Source organism: Terrapene carolina, unplaced genomic scaffold, assembly GCF_002925995.2.
Source record: "Terrapene carolina triunguis isolate 2854851 unplaced genomic scaffold, T_m_triunguis-2.0 Scaffold171, whole genome shotgun sequence".
NCBI lineage: Eukaryota > Metazoa > Chordata > Testudines > Emydidae > Terrapene > Terrapene triunguis.
Window position 1 is genome coordinate 3,450,289 of NW_020664522.1, and position 17,601 is coordinate 3,467,889.

Here is a 17,601-nt window from a genome sequence, read left to right on the forward strand (position 1 = left end):
AAGCTACTGTAAGACTAGCTACAGGCCACGAAATAGAGACCAGTCCCACACCAGCTCATACATCTTTATTACAGTGAGGACTGGCACAGACATCAGGTCTCCACAGCCAAGTGCTCCTACTCCATCCCCTGTAGCACCTCATGTTGGGTGAAGCTGAGCTCATATTATCTGCTCATTTCTCCTGGGCTGCACACAAATGGGAAGAGAGGGTACCAAGAGGGGAAAGGCAAGTGTGCAGTCTGCTCTGCCCACCTTTCTCTGCCTGCTCTGCGGCCACCTTTGCAACAACATGTGCAGGTAAAAGAGAATGTCTGACACGGGATGGCCATTTGCCACAGACAATGAACGCTGCGGGGTTCAGTATTAAATCCTTTCCATCGTTCTTCAAACCATGAAAGGGGGCATGAGCAGGGCTGGATTAACCTTTTGTGGGCCCGGCGCCAAACATATTTGTGGGCCCCCATGGAGGCAATGGAGCATGTCGCGGGGAGGTCAGTCCCCGGAGCGAGGGGCCAGCCAGAGGCAATGGGGCATGGCAGGAGCGGCCCTTCTCCACCCAATGCGAGGGCACTATTTACAAACCAGCAGTTGCTAGAGACACAGTGGCCTGCCTGGCCCTGTGCTGCCAGCGTGTCCCTTCCCCTCGGTGGTGGGCCGATGCCACACCACACAGCCCCCCCTGCCCAACACCCCCCGACTCCCTATGGCCAGAGCCCCCCCGGGCCCACTATGCCCAGTGTCCCCCCAGACCCACCCACAAATGCACAGCACCCTGCACAACACAGCCTTGCCTACAGCCCCACCACAACTTCCCAGCAATCCCCACACAGAACCCCCACTCCCTAGTGCCCCAACACACAGAACTTCCCTGCCCCTTCACAGCCCAGCACCCCCGCATACTCCTGACAGACCCAATCCCCTAAGCCCTGCCTCCTGGCCACACTCACCGGCCCTGCTGGGAGGCGACTTTGTCTGCCGGGCTGAGCCGGCAACGCAGCCAGGGCTGGTCCCAGGGCCAGGAATCGCTCCAGCCCCTTGGGAGTGGTGTGATAAGCAGGCCAGGACCTGCCCCAGCCGGGGTCCCTCAAGACGCACTTGCCTGGAGGGGCCCAGCCAAGCCCTCCACACTGTTCCCCCCCTACGCACACTTGGCTGAGACTGGCCAGGCTTCTGCACCAGTCCCAGGTGGCTCAGCTCCGGGGAGACAGGTGGGGCCCCTGTGGGTGGGTGGTAGGAAGCAGAGATTGCCCAGAGCCGGAGGCCAGCCAGCGGGCAGGCCGAAAGGAGCAAGTGGTGGGCGGGGGGAGCCAGCGGGGTCTCGGGGCGCAGTGCAAGGGGAGCAGGCCGGGGCCCCTTCTGAGCATGAGCCCGGCTCCATGGAACCACTGGAGCTATTGTAAACCCGACACTGGGCATGAGTTGCAGCAACTGGATGTGGAGGACAGGGCAGCCAATGGCAGCATGTCATGGGAGTTACCCATACTTCCTGTGTTGCTGGCAGGTAACACAATTGGGTTTTCCTGGGCTCCACAGGGATTGACCAGGTTTCCCCAGGCATCTTCTGGCTCTAGTGGATCAGTGCCCTGAGTCTCCACCAAGCCAGCATCCCAGGATGGGTAATGCAGTGTTCTCTTTGTGTTAGCAGCCTCATGGAACTTTACATGTGAGTTGTCCCATTCTGTGCCTTTTTGTGCAAAATGGGATAACCCCATAAACATTTGGGATGGGTCATCTCCCGCCATCTATTGGGTCATTTCCCGCCATCTATTGGGTCATTTCTCCTCCTCCTCCTGTGGGGGACAGTGCAGATTGTCCCCTAGCACTACTTCCAGCATAGTATTCAATCAAGCCATAGCTTCAGCTGTACCTCCCCATCGACATTTCTCCCTCAGCATGGCTCCATTTGGTAAATTAGTTAATCTCTTGGTTTTTTGAGGTTCAATTCCTTCTATTTTTCATCCCCTACAGACTGACTGCTCCTAAAATACCAGAGGGTGAGAAAGTAGACTTTGATGTAAGTATTCCTGACACATGCCCATCACATACACACGCCCAGCTCTCCCTGCATCGCTACTAGCCTTTGTGAAAATGTCACTGCCATGTAGCCAAGGGCAAAAGGAGTCTATTTTCAGTGAAAGATTAATCTGGGGTCCAATCTGAAAAACCTTCTTACACATTGCTTTAGTTGTGCAGCTGTATTTATATCTTAATTCATCTTGGAAAGAGAAATCTGAAGGGTGGAAATGGAATTAGTAACTGCTTAGAAAGCCTTTAGATCTCCTTCCTTGCAGACCTTTATTGTGATCTTTATCTTGATCAGTTAATTATTTCTCAAGGACAATCCAATTGCCCTTTCAATCACGTCCTAGTCCTGTCTTTTTGCTTAGTGTTCCAGGCAGCTCCCCTGACTCAAGAATGATGAAATAAAATTAGCTTTGGAGTATGAGTGGCCAGGAAAGGGCTTTCATGGTATCAAGAAACCGCCATAGTGCATGGGAAATGGTTATATCTTTTATCAGAGGAATAGCCATGTTAGTCTATATCCACAAAAACAACGAGGAGTCCAGTGGCACCTTAAAGACTAACAGATTTATTTGTGCATAAGCTTTCATGGGTAAAAAAACACTTTTCCTTTAATAGGCCACACAATAGATTTAACCTAAAAACCCCCCAAACAAACAAACAAAAAACCAACCCCCCCCCAAGAATGCACCTATAAGCAGAAAAGAGATTTAAAGAAGCAAGACCCTTGGAGGAGGCTTTCCCAGCAGTGCATGTGCCTGTAATGAATCCACACACTTGAGGCAGGTTGTATCAATTCTGAGAAATAGTGCTCAGAATGGCACCACCAAATAACCAAACAAGCATGGACCCAAATATGTTTCTAGTAAGTCAATAGGAAAAGATGATGAGCGGTACATGATTACATCAGGATAAGTTATATGATCATTCAGGGTCACGGTAGTGTTCACCTTGTCCACAAGTAAATGAAGCTTCTTTTCATTTTGACTGGTGTAGGAATACTCAGGTAAAATGAGGAGCATGCAGAGAAATATATAAGGATGGTCCATTGACGTGAGGACGTGGGAGCTGGGAAACAAGGGCTCTGTCCCTTGTTTTACCACTGGCTATTAATTTGGGCAAGCCACTAAATGTCTCTGGCCCTGATTCAGCACCCGAGTCAACAGAAAGGCTCCCATTGACTTCATTGGCCTTCAAATGATGCCCCTTGTGTTTCAATTTCCCTATCTGTAAAATGAGGCTGTTAGTACTTAGCCACCTTTGTACAGGGTGCTGAGAGCCTCAGATGGAAGGAGCTGCACCATTGTTAGATTGTTATTGTAATAACACCTTACTGCTCCTTCAGGACATCCAAAAGAAGAGGCAGAACAAAGACCTGGTTGAACTGCAGGCCTTGATTGACAATCACTTCGAGGGCAGGAAGAAGGAAGAGGAGGAACTGCTTGCCCTGAAGGAAAGAATTGTAAGTCTCTATGGTGCCATCCCCAGTGATGTCTACTTCAGGAGGATAGTGTGTGTCATTACCTCAGAGACTCAAAACTGAACTGGAACCTTACAGACCAAATTGCTTCTTCTATCCAATAAGTGGAGATAGGAGAATAGGGGAAGAGAGTCCTTCAAGGTGACCGCCTGTTGTTCCCAATGTGATCAAGATAATGGCTGTGCATTTTTGGCTGGTGTAGAGTGGACTGTGCCCATGTGCCAAGGTGGAAATCTAGGACACCTTGCAGTGATAGCCTTAATGAGGCTTGGGTCAGTGCACTAGCCTCTCATTTCTGAACAGCTAAATGCAAACCTGGGTTAGGTCCCAAATGAAAATAAGTCTTGGGTCTTCTCATCCTTCCTTAGGGGTGTGTTTGTTTATACCACAAAACACCATATACAGTTAAGCACAGCTCAGGACCATAGACCATTTCTGCTCTGACATATCCAGGAGGAGGTTGCTGCAGGCCAAGTCTGAGGTGAATTGGTAAAGTGATGAGGTGGACTTAAGACTGGAGTAGCAGGGCTTAGGCAGGTCAAGGATGAGGTAAAATGGCAGATGTGTGTGGTGGGACTCAGAACTAGAACATCAAGGGTGTTGCAGGTCAGAACAGAGGTGCATTAACAGAGCTGTGTGTGAAGCCCATAACTAGGATAGCATGGGTTGCTTTAGGCCTGATTGAGGGGACTTGACTAAGCTGTGAATGGGAAGCTTGGATGCTGCCACAAATGAGGAACTGATACCACAGCTAGTGCCTATATAATGTCTGGTTCTAGGCAATGGTATCATTTCCTCACTTATAGGAGCACTTAATGCACTCACACACATACATGTTATAACAACAGAGGATAAGCTGTGGGAGCTACATATGGGAGAAGACCAGTCTCCCATGGGCCTGAAACTCAGACATACATAAGGATAATCCTCTTCCAACCTTAGATAAGGCAAGGATTGCAAGATATGGTCAATCTAGCCCCTAACTACACTGGGACAAAAACCATTTTTTTCATTGACTGGTTTTCAGTGCAGTTTTAAACTGGTCCAGTCCGAATGCACTTTAAATGTGGTGGATGAGGCATAACCATTTTGAAAACAGGTGTAGAAACCACCTGCTAGCCTCAGGTCCCCTCTGTAGATGGACAATCTATTCTACTTGTTCAATTATGGCTTGAGGGAAGTCTGTCCCACACTGCACAGACGTGACCACACTCATTGTAACTCATCCCTGTTCTCAGCCTCCCAGGTGTTTTACAGTCATGGAATTCACCTGAGGTCCTTCAGCTGGCTATACGCCTCATCCTGCACGTTTTGGTAAAGTAATGGGAAAGGTCCACTGCCTAATATAGAAACTGAAGTCCTTTATAAAGCTTTGGAGACGAATAAAACCACATACTGATGACTCTATGCCTCTTCCTTTGTTTCGGGCAGGAGAAACGCAGAGCCGAAAGGGCAGAACAACAAAGAATCCGGGCTGAGAATGAGAAGGACCGTCAGGTCAGGCTTGCGGTACGTGCCTCTGCTTTCTGTTTTCCTCTTGACACATAACAAGAAAGTACCTGGGCTCAGACCTTGTTCAGGAACCGTGAAAGGAGATGGAGAAAAGCTGCAGGTCCCACCTGCCTCAGGAATACCAGAGAAGATACTGATATTCTCCTCATTACGGTGAGGCTAACTGGGCAGAGCCTGGGAAGGAAGCAGCTGTAACTTCCCAGATGCATACATTTCTACATCATTCCCTGCAGTGACTCCTGCTGCTAGTGGAGTAGGTGTGGGCTCCCCCAGCCAAAGTCCTTTCGGCAACTTGTTTTTCTATGGTGCATTCTGCAGGAGGAGAAGGTAAGAAGAGAGGAAGAAGATGCTAAGAGAAGAGCTGAGGATGACCTGAAGAAAAAGAAGGCTCTGACCTCCATGGGTGCCACATACAGCAGCTATTTGGCAAAGGTAAAGGCATTGATCAATGGATGAAATAGGGAGGCACTAAACACACTTCTCTGAATTTTATCACCACTCGCGTACCTCTCTGTCCCCCTTGAGTCTCCTAAATTCTCTACCAATCATTAGGAATTCAGTAAGTTTGTTCCAGCAGTTGCTAGGGATCCCTTAGATTTTCATGACAACTCCTATAACTGCTTGTGATTCCCTGAGGTTTCAAGGCCATTGCAAAACTTTTAAGAGGTTCTCAGCTCCTGTGGAGTAAGTGTGGTTGGGAATGTGCTAATGTCTCCAGAATGGCCCCAGTGCATCTGCCTGGAAATGCTCCAGTACGTGTCCATGGTTCCTTAGCCCTTCCACAATATCTCCTTACTTCATCCTGAATTTGTTCAGGGCAGCATCCACTGATGTTCTGGGCATATGTTTCCTGCAGGCTGACCAGAAGAGAGGAAAGAAGCAGACTGCTAGGGAAATGAAGAAGAAGATCCTGGCAGAGAGGCGCAAAACACTAAACATTGACCACCTGAATGAAGATAAGCTGAGGTAACATGCCATCTTCATTTGCTGCAGGTAGATTAGATGATTTCTCAGGGAGGTCAAGACTGACAGATCTGAATGAGGACACACAGAAATTTCTTCTAGTGGTCTGGGGCCTCCCACATTGAAGGGATATAGAAAGAGAGTGTGCTGTGGGAGTACCTGTGTGCCCTGGGATATAAAAGGAATGGGTAGGGGCCACTTTAGAAATGCCACCCTACAGAAGAGCCAACCCTGGTGGAGACGGGGCAGAACAATGGTGGATGTCCAGAAATAGAAAGGGCTGTTTGTAATGTGGTTAGTGTCATAATTGTAGGAGTATTGCAATCCAAGGAAGAAGAGCAGGCCTCTGCCAACATCAGTAATAGTAGAGATGGGTCTGCACTGCGAAGATCTAGATGTGAACCTTCTCAGCATTTGGAGGCTTCGAGGGATCTAGTGTTCTGGTCCAAGCCAATCTCTAACTAATGTTACACTGGGTCAGTTTTGCTTATCCACCTTAGCCTGGTGAAAGCTACCATGCCAGTTGCACAGCCAATTGCTCATTCAAGCTTTGGAATCCCACTCACCACTTTCTCTCCATTTCCCCTGGGTTCTTTAGTGAGAGACACAGAGCCAAGTAAATAAATAAACTTGTGAAAGGGTGTTAATAGGGGAAACAGTGCAAGGCTAAAATGTTAAAAGGGATAAAGCTGAGGAAAATAAAATCTGACCATAAAAATAGTGAGTGACATGAAGCGGGGAGGAGTTTTGAAGGGGAAGTGGTACATGCTACACCCAAAAAAAAAAAATTAAAAAAAATTGCTACTAGTGTCCTGAGGGCCACAGCAAACACGTGACATTTCAAATGTGTGAAATATTTCTCCTGTCTTCCTCCCTCCTAAATGCATAGGGATAAGGCCAAGGAACTGTGGGATTGGTTATACCAGCTGGAAACTGAGAAGTATGAATTTGCAGAGAAGATGAAGAGTCAAAAATATGAGGTGGGTTGAGAAGCAAGTTGGTGATGGCACCAGTCACCTCTGGGTCCAATCTGCAGGAAGCTGTGAACCCCACATAGGAAATGTGTGGAGATGTCATTAAGCTACTTCCACACACAACTTGGAATATTTACTCAGGAGAGTAAATTGCCAGAGCCGTGCATGGCACACTGGAATCATATTTTCCATAACTGTGTACCTACCACATGCATGGGGCTACTATTAGCAGGCCGCAATTGAGTCTTAAAGTTGAAATTGATTAGACCAGAATCTATGAAAACGAGACGCCCCACAATGGGAAAAGAAAAACCCCATTGTTTATTAGTCTGGAAGAGAGGTGTGAAAAGGGGTTGGTCAGACTCTTTCAGTTGCCTGTCTCCATCAGCAAGTGACTTTCTTAATCACATGTTCAATTTCATACTTAAATTTTGGATTTTTTATTTCCATCATAGAGTTAAAACAAAAAGAGTGGGACGGAAATGACCCCCTGTGGACTGAACTCTTAGGAGGCCCTTGATGAAATCTGTGCCTCAATAGATGTGCATTTTACTGAAGTGTCACATGGTATCAGAGCGCTGACATGTCCCTTTCAAGTCTGATAATGGGATATGCCCATACTCGACTGCACTAAACTTCAGTGACCGAGATCCTGCTGGGATCGATATTTCTGGCTGCTTTTCTCTCTCTTCACTTCTTTTTTTCAATTTTTTTTTTAAATACTTGGACTGAGAACAACCCACACCAACATGATGATCTTAATCTCTCTTAGATTACATCACTACGTAGCAGGGTGCAGGCGCTATCCAAGTTGTAAGTACAAAGAGTTCGCCCATGTGACAGGAGCAGCGAAGTCTGCTAAAATGCATGAGCCTCCCGCATGGCGAGATTTTGCGCGCTTGCGCACGCAGGTGGACAGCGCACTGGCACTCAGTTCCATCTGGCTGAGGGACGAGGAGACTGAGTCTTGCGTGTCTCCCTTCACTTCGTTTTTCTCTCACCTTCCATTCTTGTAAAGCAGGGTGTAGTCTGAACAGTGGCACAAAATCACAGTGGTGTTTAACAGCTGCAGTTGGATGATTCATGTATGCTCAGATGGAATGAATCTTCTGGACACTGCATGACATCCCACTAGTTTAAATGGAATGCAGCAGCACCATAGATAGAGTGAGAATTATGTTCTTGGCATACATACAGAGAAATTAGATAAAAACAGAAAAATACTCTTGCTGGAAGGTTGCAACATAACACTAAATTTCTTAGAATTTAGAATAACACACAAGAACCCCCAAAACAGAGAGAGAAAGCAGGCTGCTCCTTAAACCAGAGAAGCACAAATTAACTTACCTTATTCTAAGTTGGCTTTGTGTAGAACTGACTGCTGAAAGGTCCAGACTGCATGCTTTCCTGTAGAGCTCTGTAGCTTATAGAAAGTACAAAAGGAAAAAGAGAAGAGGGCAAAGAGTGTAATAAAGAAAGAGTGAGAGGAGAAAAGAAGACAGAAAGAAGAAAGGTCAGAATGAGTAGGAAGGCAGAGAAGACTGAGAAAGAAAGGAGAGAGATGGGAAGAGAAAGTGTAAGAAGGAAAAAGAGAAGAAGACATAAAATAACAAAGAAAGCAAGGGAGAGAAAAAGGAAGAAAATTGGACACACAAGATGACAGTGAGGGGGCCTGGTTTTAAGCACTGGCCTCTATGCGTACATCTTCACTGCATTTTAAAACTCGTGTAAGAGAGTCTCAGAGCCCAGATCTACAGACTTAGGCTCTTGGAGCTTGTGCTACTGTGCTAAAAACAGCTGTGTAGATGTTTGAGGTCAGGCTGGAGATCAGTGGAGACTGTGGTGGGGACTGGGCTTCAGAGCCTGAGCTCCTGCCTGAGCTGCTTTGTCTACACTGGTGTTTCTAGTGCCATAGCACGAGTCCCGTGAACCCTAGTCTTTAGACCTGGTCTCTGAGACCTGGTGCTGAAAGTTTTAAAATGCAGTGTAGATGTACCCCTATGCTTACTGGTACTGTGTAAGACACTGACTGCTGTGCCTACGGTCACAGGTTTAGCAGGAAAGGTGAGTCTCAAGCCCTTGAGTCAGTTTGAAGGGCAAAGCTGAATCTCTGCCAGGTCTGAAAAAAATACCCAATTGCGATAAATGACTCAAATCCAAGGAGTGGATTTTTAAACTACCGTGAGTAAGTACAGAATGCAGCAGATCTTTCTTTTTTGATGTTGTCCTGTTGCCTCTAATGTCTCAGTCTCTTTCTTTCTTTTTTTCTGTTTGCCATGGGAAAACTTGGCCCAGGAAATCCGGGATGGCAGACCATCCTGAAATGTGATCTTTTCCTGTTTCAAGCACTGGGAATTTCAAATGCCATGCGACCCTTGCTGGGTCATCAGTTCTTGGACTGTGAGTTTGCTCAGAACATGGAGTCCAGAGGCAATGGAGAATTCTGAATTACACCAAGAGCAGAAGTGGGGGGAGGAGGGGACTCTGCAGGTTAACTTTCACCTCTGGAAACCAGGGTTTGATCCTGATTGGGTTACACAGGAAAAATGAAATGAACAGAAGTCGGTTGTAGACACATTCTAGTTTTTAGTGGACATATATTTAGAGCACAAAGATCACTGGAAGACTGGAATAGCAAGGCTGCATGTCAAGACTGAGGTGCTAACTCAGGCAAAACGACACAGCAGCCACACATTGGGTCTAGCTGGTGCTTTGTGTATTAGCCCTTCACTTTCCTGAGCATCTAGTTCAAATCTAAAATTCCACCATGATTAAGAGAGGATGAGCTCATCTTCCTTATGAATCCTCCCCCAGGGGCAATGGAACACAAGTATTACCACACCACAAATTGCCACGATCTGGAAGATGGTTTGGGAAGGACCTCAAATCCCCCACTCCAGCCCTTCTTTCTATGGTTACTGTGTTTCCTTTCTAATATTTCCTCTCTATCCCCTTTGGGAACCCTTCAGTCTATTAGATAAATGTCTGGAAAGGGTTTTGCATTGTGCATTCTCTACTTCCTGCCCCCAAATCAGCACCAGAGCTGCTCTACTAATTAGCCTGCAGAAAGTACTAGGAGAGCACATGCCCCATCATCCTTGGGGCCGGATCCAAAGCCCACTGAAGACAACAGGACCCGTGGAGTCTAACTATCAAGATATCATGATGTGCCTAAGCCCAGTAATACTCCTCAGTTGGAGTATCTCTCATTCCCGAAGTGCAGCAGTCTCTTTATATGATATTGATGGGTGGAGGGAAGGGCAGCCTGAACCCCTCCAATATACTTCCCCTCTCATGAAAGCCCTGGAGTTATTCGTTGCTGAGCATACTCACTTGTTTGTCTCCTGCTTTGGAGCTTTTCTGTTTCCAATTTCTCACCTGTCCAGGTCAACCCCACCTTCCACTTCAATGTTGCTAGCTACCTGGTAAATTTACAGCTGGGTTGGCGGGAGGGTGAGGACAGCACACACAAGGAGATCACACCTCTCAGGGTCTCCTGAGCTTTCAAAATGGCCAATTTATGACTTCCTAGGTCACTTACCTGAAGTTTGGCTATACGTGAGTTCACCATAACTGGGTTCCATTGTATGTGAACTAATTAATTATTTTAACAAGGGCATCAGCACCGTCCTTTCAGTTGGATCCCTCATCTGTGCCTCCTTGTAAAACATGAAATTAGCTTGTAAATTTACTGCTAGTTAGCAACATCTCACTCAAGAGAGTTTTCATTTGAAAAGAAAGAGTTTCTCCCCATCACAGGCACCTGTCTCCAGACCTCCAGCCAGGTAAACCACTTCCCTCCCCACGGGGAAACCAGGTCACTTGGCAGAGCCCTTTAAAAACCCTAGTCGTGTGTGTTGTTTGCAGATCACCACCCTCAGGAACCGGATTGATCAGGCCCAGAAGCAGTAAGTACCTATGTCCCAGCCTAAAGTCTGGGATATCCGCTCAGTGTTCCAGCGGACACTTCAGCTTTGATGCTGACATTTTCTTCTCAGAAGGGAATGAGGCGAGAAGTGGAAGGGCAACCTCCAACCCGCCCCCACCCTTAGAAAATGATGGTCAAACTGAAGTGAATTCATAACCTAATGTAAAAGAACCATCATCTCCCATGCACACACCTTCCCACAATCGCTGCAAAGATGCCAGCCGCTCAAGCTGTGACTGTTTGTATTGGCTGAAGTGTTTTGAACACAGGAGCGGAAATGGTCCTTGCTTATACAGGATGGAGAAGTGATTGCTGAGATTGTAAGGAAAGGTGTGTAATAAGACTGACATCCAGGGTTACCCCGGTCCCCGTCACACGGATGTCATGAGATCAGAGGTGTGGGTCCTTTTCATTGGTATATGACTTCCCACTTTCCTTCCCCACCTTACCTCTTTAATTTAATTTCTTTCCTGCTTGTGAGTCCCATGTCTTTGTTGTTGCATGTTTTCATCAGGAGACCTCAATACATCAGAGACAAGGGGCTGGGGGAGGGAGGGGTGTGTAGAGAAGTAAAAGGCAAGGAGGAGGAGGAGTCTTGTGAAGAAGGGGAGGGAAGCTCTCCGAATGCTGAAATCTGCTCTTTGCATTTTCTCTGTACCATGAAGAGCTCCGGTCATGCAAATGACTCAAAGATATAGGTATCACCAAGGACCAAACATTCTTTCCCTCGCCCCCCATTCACACTGGAATGTCAAATGAATGTAACATTTTGGGTGCAGTTCTCTGTAGATTCCAAACAGAGGGCTTGATGTATTTACTTCATAGGAGTATGGGGTCTCATAGAACCTTGCAAGATTGTGCTAGTGGCTCATCTGGGTCGTTTTCTTCCTCCTATGTCTTCTGATCTCACTACCAGAAAACCAACATGAAATGTTACCATGCTAGGGACCCTCCCAATTATCCAAAGAGGTGATATTTTTCCTGGAAGTATCTCTTTCCAGAGATGGTTCTTCTGGGTGTGATGGTACTTCATTTGAAAAGGTACGATTGTGGATCCCTCCAGGTATTATGGGGCATTTCTCGGTGAGAAACGGAGCACGACATTCCAAAGTAAAAGTCTTTCATCTTGGTGTATTAGCCTTGTATGCTCCCTTTTTGTTTTAAGGAACAATAACCCCCCATAAGCATAGTCTAAAGGCAGGTAGAATGTGAAACATCTTAGGCCTTGTGAAACTCGAAGTGACAAGAGCGCTGCATTAATTTGGGGAGCTGACAGTTAGGCATGCAGCTTCTACAGTGATTTTTGATCCAGTCCAAAAGCCAGGAAAACGGAGAACGAGATGAGTTTAAAGAAGACTGAGCTTAATAAAATGTCAGATAGGATATTCTCTGAGTAAACGGACAATAACCCCTTGTCTCTCATGTAAAAGGTCAATTTTCGGAATAGACTGTCTTCTATTCTAAATTGGTTGAGAGGTAAAGTATTCACTGTATGTATGTATGAGTCTCTATGGAAGACTCTCCCATACATAAGTCTACTGCTCCTGAACAAACCCACTGTAAGTTGGGGCCTATATAGCCATGCTAAATATACCCTTCTGCTGTTGCCTTTTAATCCCTTCCCTGCTGCCTCGAGGAACATGTGTTCCGAATGCAGCTTCCTTGGAAACATCCATTCCAACCAACATCCATTCCAAACATCACAACATTTGCTATCCGCTTCCACTGGCCACACAGATGTGTTTGCTCGGCACCCTTGCTATGCCGTTTAGCACCAAAAAGATTAAACAGCTTGCAAGTGGTTTGATTCAAGAAGTAGCCTTATTGGTGTATGTTTGGGATGGAAGGGTACGGGTTATGCAATGCACAAGTGCATTGCAGAGTGGCCCATTGCTGACACAGTGCAGAGCCTAACCAGACTAACTTTCTCACTTGGAACACACCTGGAAGCAGGCATGCATCTGTTTCACAGCAGGAAGGTAAGTGGATTGCATGTTGAAATGCTATTCTGCATGCAAGAAGATATTACTTGGTAATCATTTCCTCAGGGTGCTTTACAAGCCTTAGCTTGAGGATCATATGGAGACTGCATCCATACATCCCCCAGTAAGACTGGGTTACTGGTACCAATGAGGGTCAGAAGAGGACACGTAATTCTGGGAAACCAGAATAATCTCTTTGCATGTGTTAAAACATTTTATAATTCTTTACATTCCCCAGGCATTGTATGGGGGACTTCAGTCCCCTTTACTATGGCAAAGCAATTCTTTTATTCAGCCTTAGTTGTATTTAAATATTGTTCTGATCATTTTGCATGGGAATAATTTCTAAGATTCTATTGTCAGGTGACTTGGGCCTCTGGGTACTGTACTGGCACAGTCCTGAGGAAGTCCTTTCCATTTCCAGAGTTGCACCTGAACCCATAATCCAGATCTGAACTTGGGAAATGTTCAGATCTGGAACTGGTTCTGCACTCTGAAGTTTGGGGCCCATGTCAGCTAGTTTCAAGGATCCCCTGCTCTCTGAGCATTCAATTCAGTAAGCGGCAAAGCCTCTGACCCCTCCATTCCTATACTTCCTGGCCATCCTCCGAAGACCCCAAGTAAAATCTGCTCCCACCACGATAATCTCTTTCCTCAGAATGTGCTACATCTGCTCTGGAGCAGGTGCATCCAATTCATAGGCTATCTGATCAGCTCACTCTGCTGACTTGAGGTTTAGAGCTTCTCAGCAAAGTAGCAGCTGACTGAAAAGACAAAAGGTCAGAGGACTTTTCTGCAGCACTCACACTGATGTGTTTTCCTTCTTTCTGTACGACAGCAGCAAGAAAGCAGGAGCCAAGGGCAAAGTTGGAGGGCGCTGGAAGTAAAGAAACAGAAGGTGACTGCAGGCAGGATCATCCCCGGTGGCGTGGCTAAACATCGCTGGCCTCCCCCTACCCCTTTCTCAAATCAATTTCACTCCCATGCTTGAGCAAAACTACACCACCAGCCTGGATTGCCTACTCCTTTTTTAAGGACTCCAGCAGCGTCCTGAACTAAAAGGAAGGAGGTCCCCGTGGAACAGAGATGACTCCCTGCTGGCACCTTTCCTGCTTCATGTGTCCTTTGTTTTCCTGACACTAGCCCTCCGCTTCCCGTAGATTGCTATGTATGAATCTCTGGATTTTGTAAATAAAGTGTGACCGATACCTACTTCAATTATATATCTCATGACTGCCGTTTCGGGTTCTTCTATTCAATTCCAATAGATTAAAATTGTATCCAACGTTGCAAAGACTCCAAGGGGATGTTCAAGTGCAATTCATTCAAACATTATATAAAAGCGTCTATTAGGGCAATGAAAACTTAAATTTAAGTCTAAAATCTAATATTAAAACATGACAGATCTGGGTGATTCAGCAAAGATGCTCTCTGAGGGAACACAAAAACACCCAGGATAAAATGCACTTGGTAAAGTAAGGCTTCAAGAAGTCAGATTTCTACTGGGTGTTTTATTTGCCCTGTGTTTGGTTCATCATGATGGGGAAGAGGGGAAGCAGAAGTGCTGGCCAACTTCTATCTTTATATATTTCTAACTATCATTAACTTTTCAGAGTTTCTGGTGCCCCCAAGTTGGATGAAATTTTAGGTTCCCAAATGGGATCAGAAATGGTAACATTTTTCACTAACAAATGAGGAAGGCTATTGAATTACACCTTTCTAATAAGAAGTCATTCTAATATAGTCTCATCTCCTTTTTGCTGCAGTAATAGGCAGAAACTCCATCGACAGTTAAAAGAACACCTACAATCATTGAAGGATAGATATGGAAAAGCCCTGCTAAGTCATCCAATCCATCTCCAGAGACCAATGCAGGACTGTTCCTTACAGCAATGGTTCTCAATAAGGGGTACAGGTACCCCTGGGGGTACACAGAGGTCATCCAGGGGGTACATCAACTCATCTAGATATTTGCCTAGTTTTACAACAGGCTACATAAAAAGCACTAGCAAAGTCAGTACAAACTAAAATTTCATACAGACAATGACTTGTTTATATTGGTCTTTATACTATACACTGAAATGTAAGTACAATATTTATATTCCAATTGATTTATTTTATAATTATATGGTATAAATGAGAAAGTAAGATTTTTTTCAGTAATAGGGTGCTGTGACACTTCTGTATTTTTATGTCTGATTTTGTAAGCAAGTAGTTTTTAAGTGAGGTGTAACTTGGGGGTACACAATACAAATCAGACTCCTGAAAGGGGTACAGAAGTCTGGAAAGGTTGAGAGCCACTGCCCTACAGGTTTCAGAGTAGCAGCCGTGTTAGTCTGTATCCGCAAAAAGAACAGGAGTACTTGTGGCACCTTAGAGACTAACAAATTTATTTGAACATAAGCTTTCGTGGGCTACAGCCCACTTCATTGGATGCATGTAGTGGAAAATACAGTAGGAAGATATATATATACACAGAGAACATGAAACAATGGGTGTTACCATACACACTATAAGGAGAGTGATCAGTTAAGGTGAGCAAATCAGCTCACTTTAACTGATCACTCTCCTTATAGTGTGTATGGTAACACCCATTGTTTCATGTTAACACCCATTGTTTCATGTTTTCTGTGTGTGTGTGTGTGTGTGTGTGTGTGTATATATATATATATATACAATCTTCCTACAGTACATTATCTAGTATTTTGTCCAGTTTAGTTTTAAATGTTCCAAACAATGGGTTTCCACCACTTCCATTGGGGAAACTATTTCATAACCTAATAGATCTCAGTATGTGGAATTTTCTGCTGGATACTTAGCCTACTGTTTTGCTTTCTTAATTGTCTCCCAATACTGCTCACCATTCTCCTTTGTTCCACACTGTAATTCTTCTAGCCTGGTGTTTGCACCCTTCAATTCTGGTGTACAATTCTGGCTATCCATGTTCAAGAATGATGAATTCAAACTGGCACAGGTGCAGAGAAGGGCCACTAGGATGATCAGAGGAATGGAGAGCCTATCTCATGAGAGGAGACTATAAGAGAGAGATTTGTTTAGCCTAGTAAAACAAAAGCTGAGAGGGGATATGATTGACTGTTCTCTATAAATACATTGGGGGAATAAACAGCAGAAAGGGTGAAGAACTATTTAAGCTAAAGGACAGGGTTGTCACAACAACAAATGGGTATAAACTGGCAATGAATAAATTTAGGCTGGAAATTAGAAGATTTCGAGCAGAGGAGTGATGATCTGGAGCAGCCTTCCAATGCGGGGGGTGGGGTGGGGTGTGTGTGTGTGTGACAAACAACCTAACAAGTGTTAAGATGGTGCTTGATACAATTACGATCAGGATTATATGATGGGGTTGCCTGCAATAGCAAAGGACGGGACTTAATGACCCAGGAGGTCCCTTCCAGTCCTCTTTTAGTTGTTTCTTAGTCAAACTAGAGATGAAAACTTGGCGCAGTTTCTAAATCTTTCTTCACAAGCCAATCTCTTCCATTGAACTATTTTCCCCACGCACATAGTAGCATTAATTTTTCCAAGGTGAATCTTATTGGGTTATTTTCTGACCATATTTCTAATCTATCTAGGTCTCCTGGTATTATTTCTCAGTCCTCACTAGGGTTTGCAACTTCTCCAAAATTAGTATCATTGTGAATTTCATTAATGTGCTGTTTACTCCCTCTTTGAGTAAGAAGTGGTGGATAATTAACTACGGGTATGTCTACACTACAATTGCTAGAGCGGCACAGCTACGGCACTGCAAATATGCAGCTGTAGTGCCATAGTGTAGATACTTTGTACATCAATGGTTTTTTCCCCCATTGATGTTGTTAATCCACCTCTCCAAGACGAAGTAGCTTCTGTTGACCTAGCAGCATCTACACCAGGAGATAGGTTGACCTAACTATGGCATTCAGGGCAACCTGAGCGCGTAGCTAGGTCAATCTAATTTTTAAGTGTAGACTTGGCCTAAGCCTGAACTAAGGAACCATGCTTAGATAGATCTTCCATCTACTCAGTATTTAAATCACAGCCCTGTTTAAGGTTTTGATCCAGTTTTTAGTCCACATAATACTGCTCCTATGCAAGACAATTGGAATTAATTTTTCAATCTAGATTGAAACACTGTATCAAATACAATACAACCCGAATATATATCACAGCTACTGTATTTGCCTTGCCCACTAACCAAACACATACACGAGGACGCTGGAGGTCTTGAACTCTGCTGCCTTGGAAAACATAGGCAGAGACAGCAGGTTGCAGCTGGTTTACATTTACTAGGACAAGATGTGAGTGATGATTCCCTGTGCAAGAAACAAACAAGCCCATTTCGCCACATTGCCCCAGGCTATGATGGCTGCATTCAAATGCCTTTAAGGCTGGACCTGAAGCAGGGCCATAGCAAATGTTCTGACTCTGACTTATAGTAATCGACTCCCTCCCCTTGAGACACCCTGGGATCTTAAATGCTTCTTGTTTTTTTACCCTTGGTTCCATAACCTACACCAGCATTGCCAACCCTCACCATTTTACTGTGACTTTTGTGAGGGTCCGTGTTTTTCTTCAAGCCCCAGCTCCTGGAATCAGGAGAATCTCAACTTCCAGTTAAAATAAAAGTAGGTGTCTCGCCTTGGTGGTTGCAGCGGGAAGACACCCCCACCCCCTCCTAGGCTCAGTGTAATCCCCAGGCTCAGAAACCAGGGAGCCAAGGCGATTTTTAGCGCAATCGCG

At 45.3% G+C, this 17,601-nt stretch overlaps 1 protein-coding gene across 14 annotated transcripts in view; it reads left to right on the forward strand.

Moving 5' to 3' along the window:
- TNNT3 (troponin T3, fast skeletal type) overlaps window positions 1–14,084 on the forward strand; it is a 44,540-nt gene extending 30,456 nt beyond the window's left edge. For 13 of the 14 annotated variants that reach the window (XM_026653899.2, XM_026653901.2, XM_026653903.2 and 10 more), the window contains 8 exons: window positions 1,969–2,014; window positions 3,368–3,484; window positions 4,934–5,011; window positions 5,333–5,446; window positions 5,871–5,980; window positions 6,867–6,957; window positions 7,724–7,764; window positions 13,700–14,084. In XM_026653899.2, the coding sequence (XP_026509684.1) occupies window positions 1,969–2,014; window positions 3,368–3,484; window positions 4,934–5,011; window positions 5,333–5,446; window positions 5,871–5,980; window positions 6,867–6,957; window positions 7,724–7,764; window positions 13,700–13,748 (646 nt within the window). In that variant the 3' untranslated portion in view covers window positions 13,749–14,084. Of the gene's footprint in view, window positions 1–1,968; window positions 2,015–3,367; window positions 3,485–4,933; window positions 5,012–5,332; window positions 5,447–5,870; window positions 5,981–6,866; window positions 6,958–7,723; window positions 7,765–10,818; window positions 10,860–13,699 lie in introns of all 14 variants that reach the window. The other variant, XM_029912038.1, reaches the window with a different exon arrangement.
- Window positions 14,085–17,601: the final 3,517 nt, after the last annotated feature.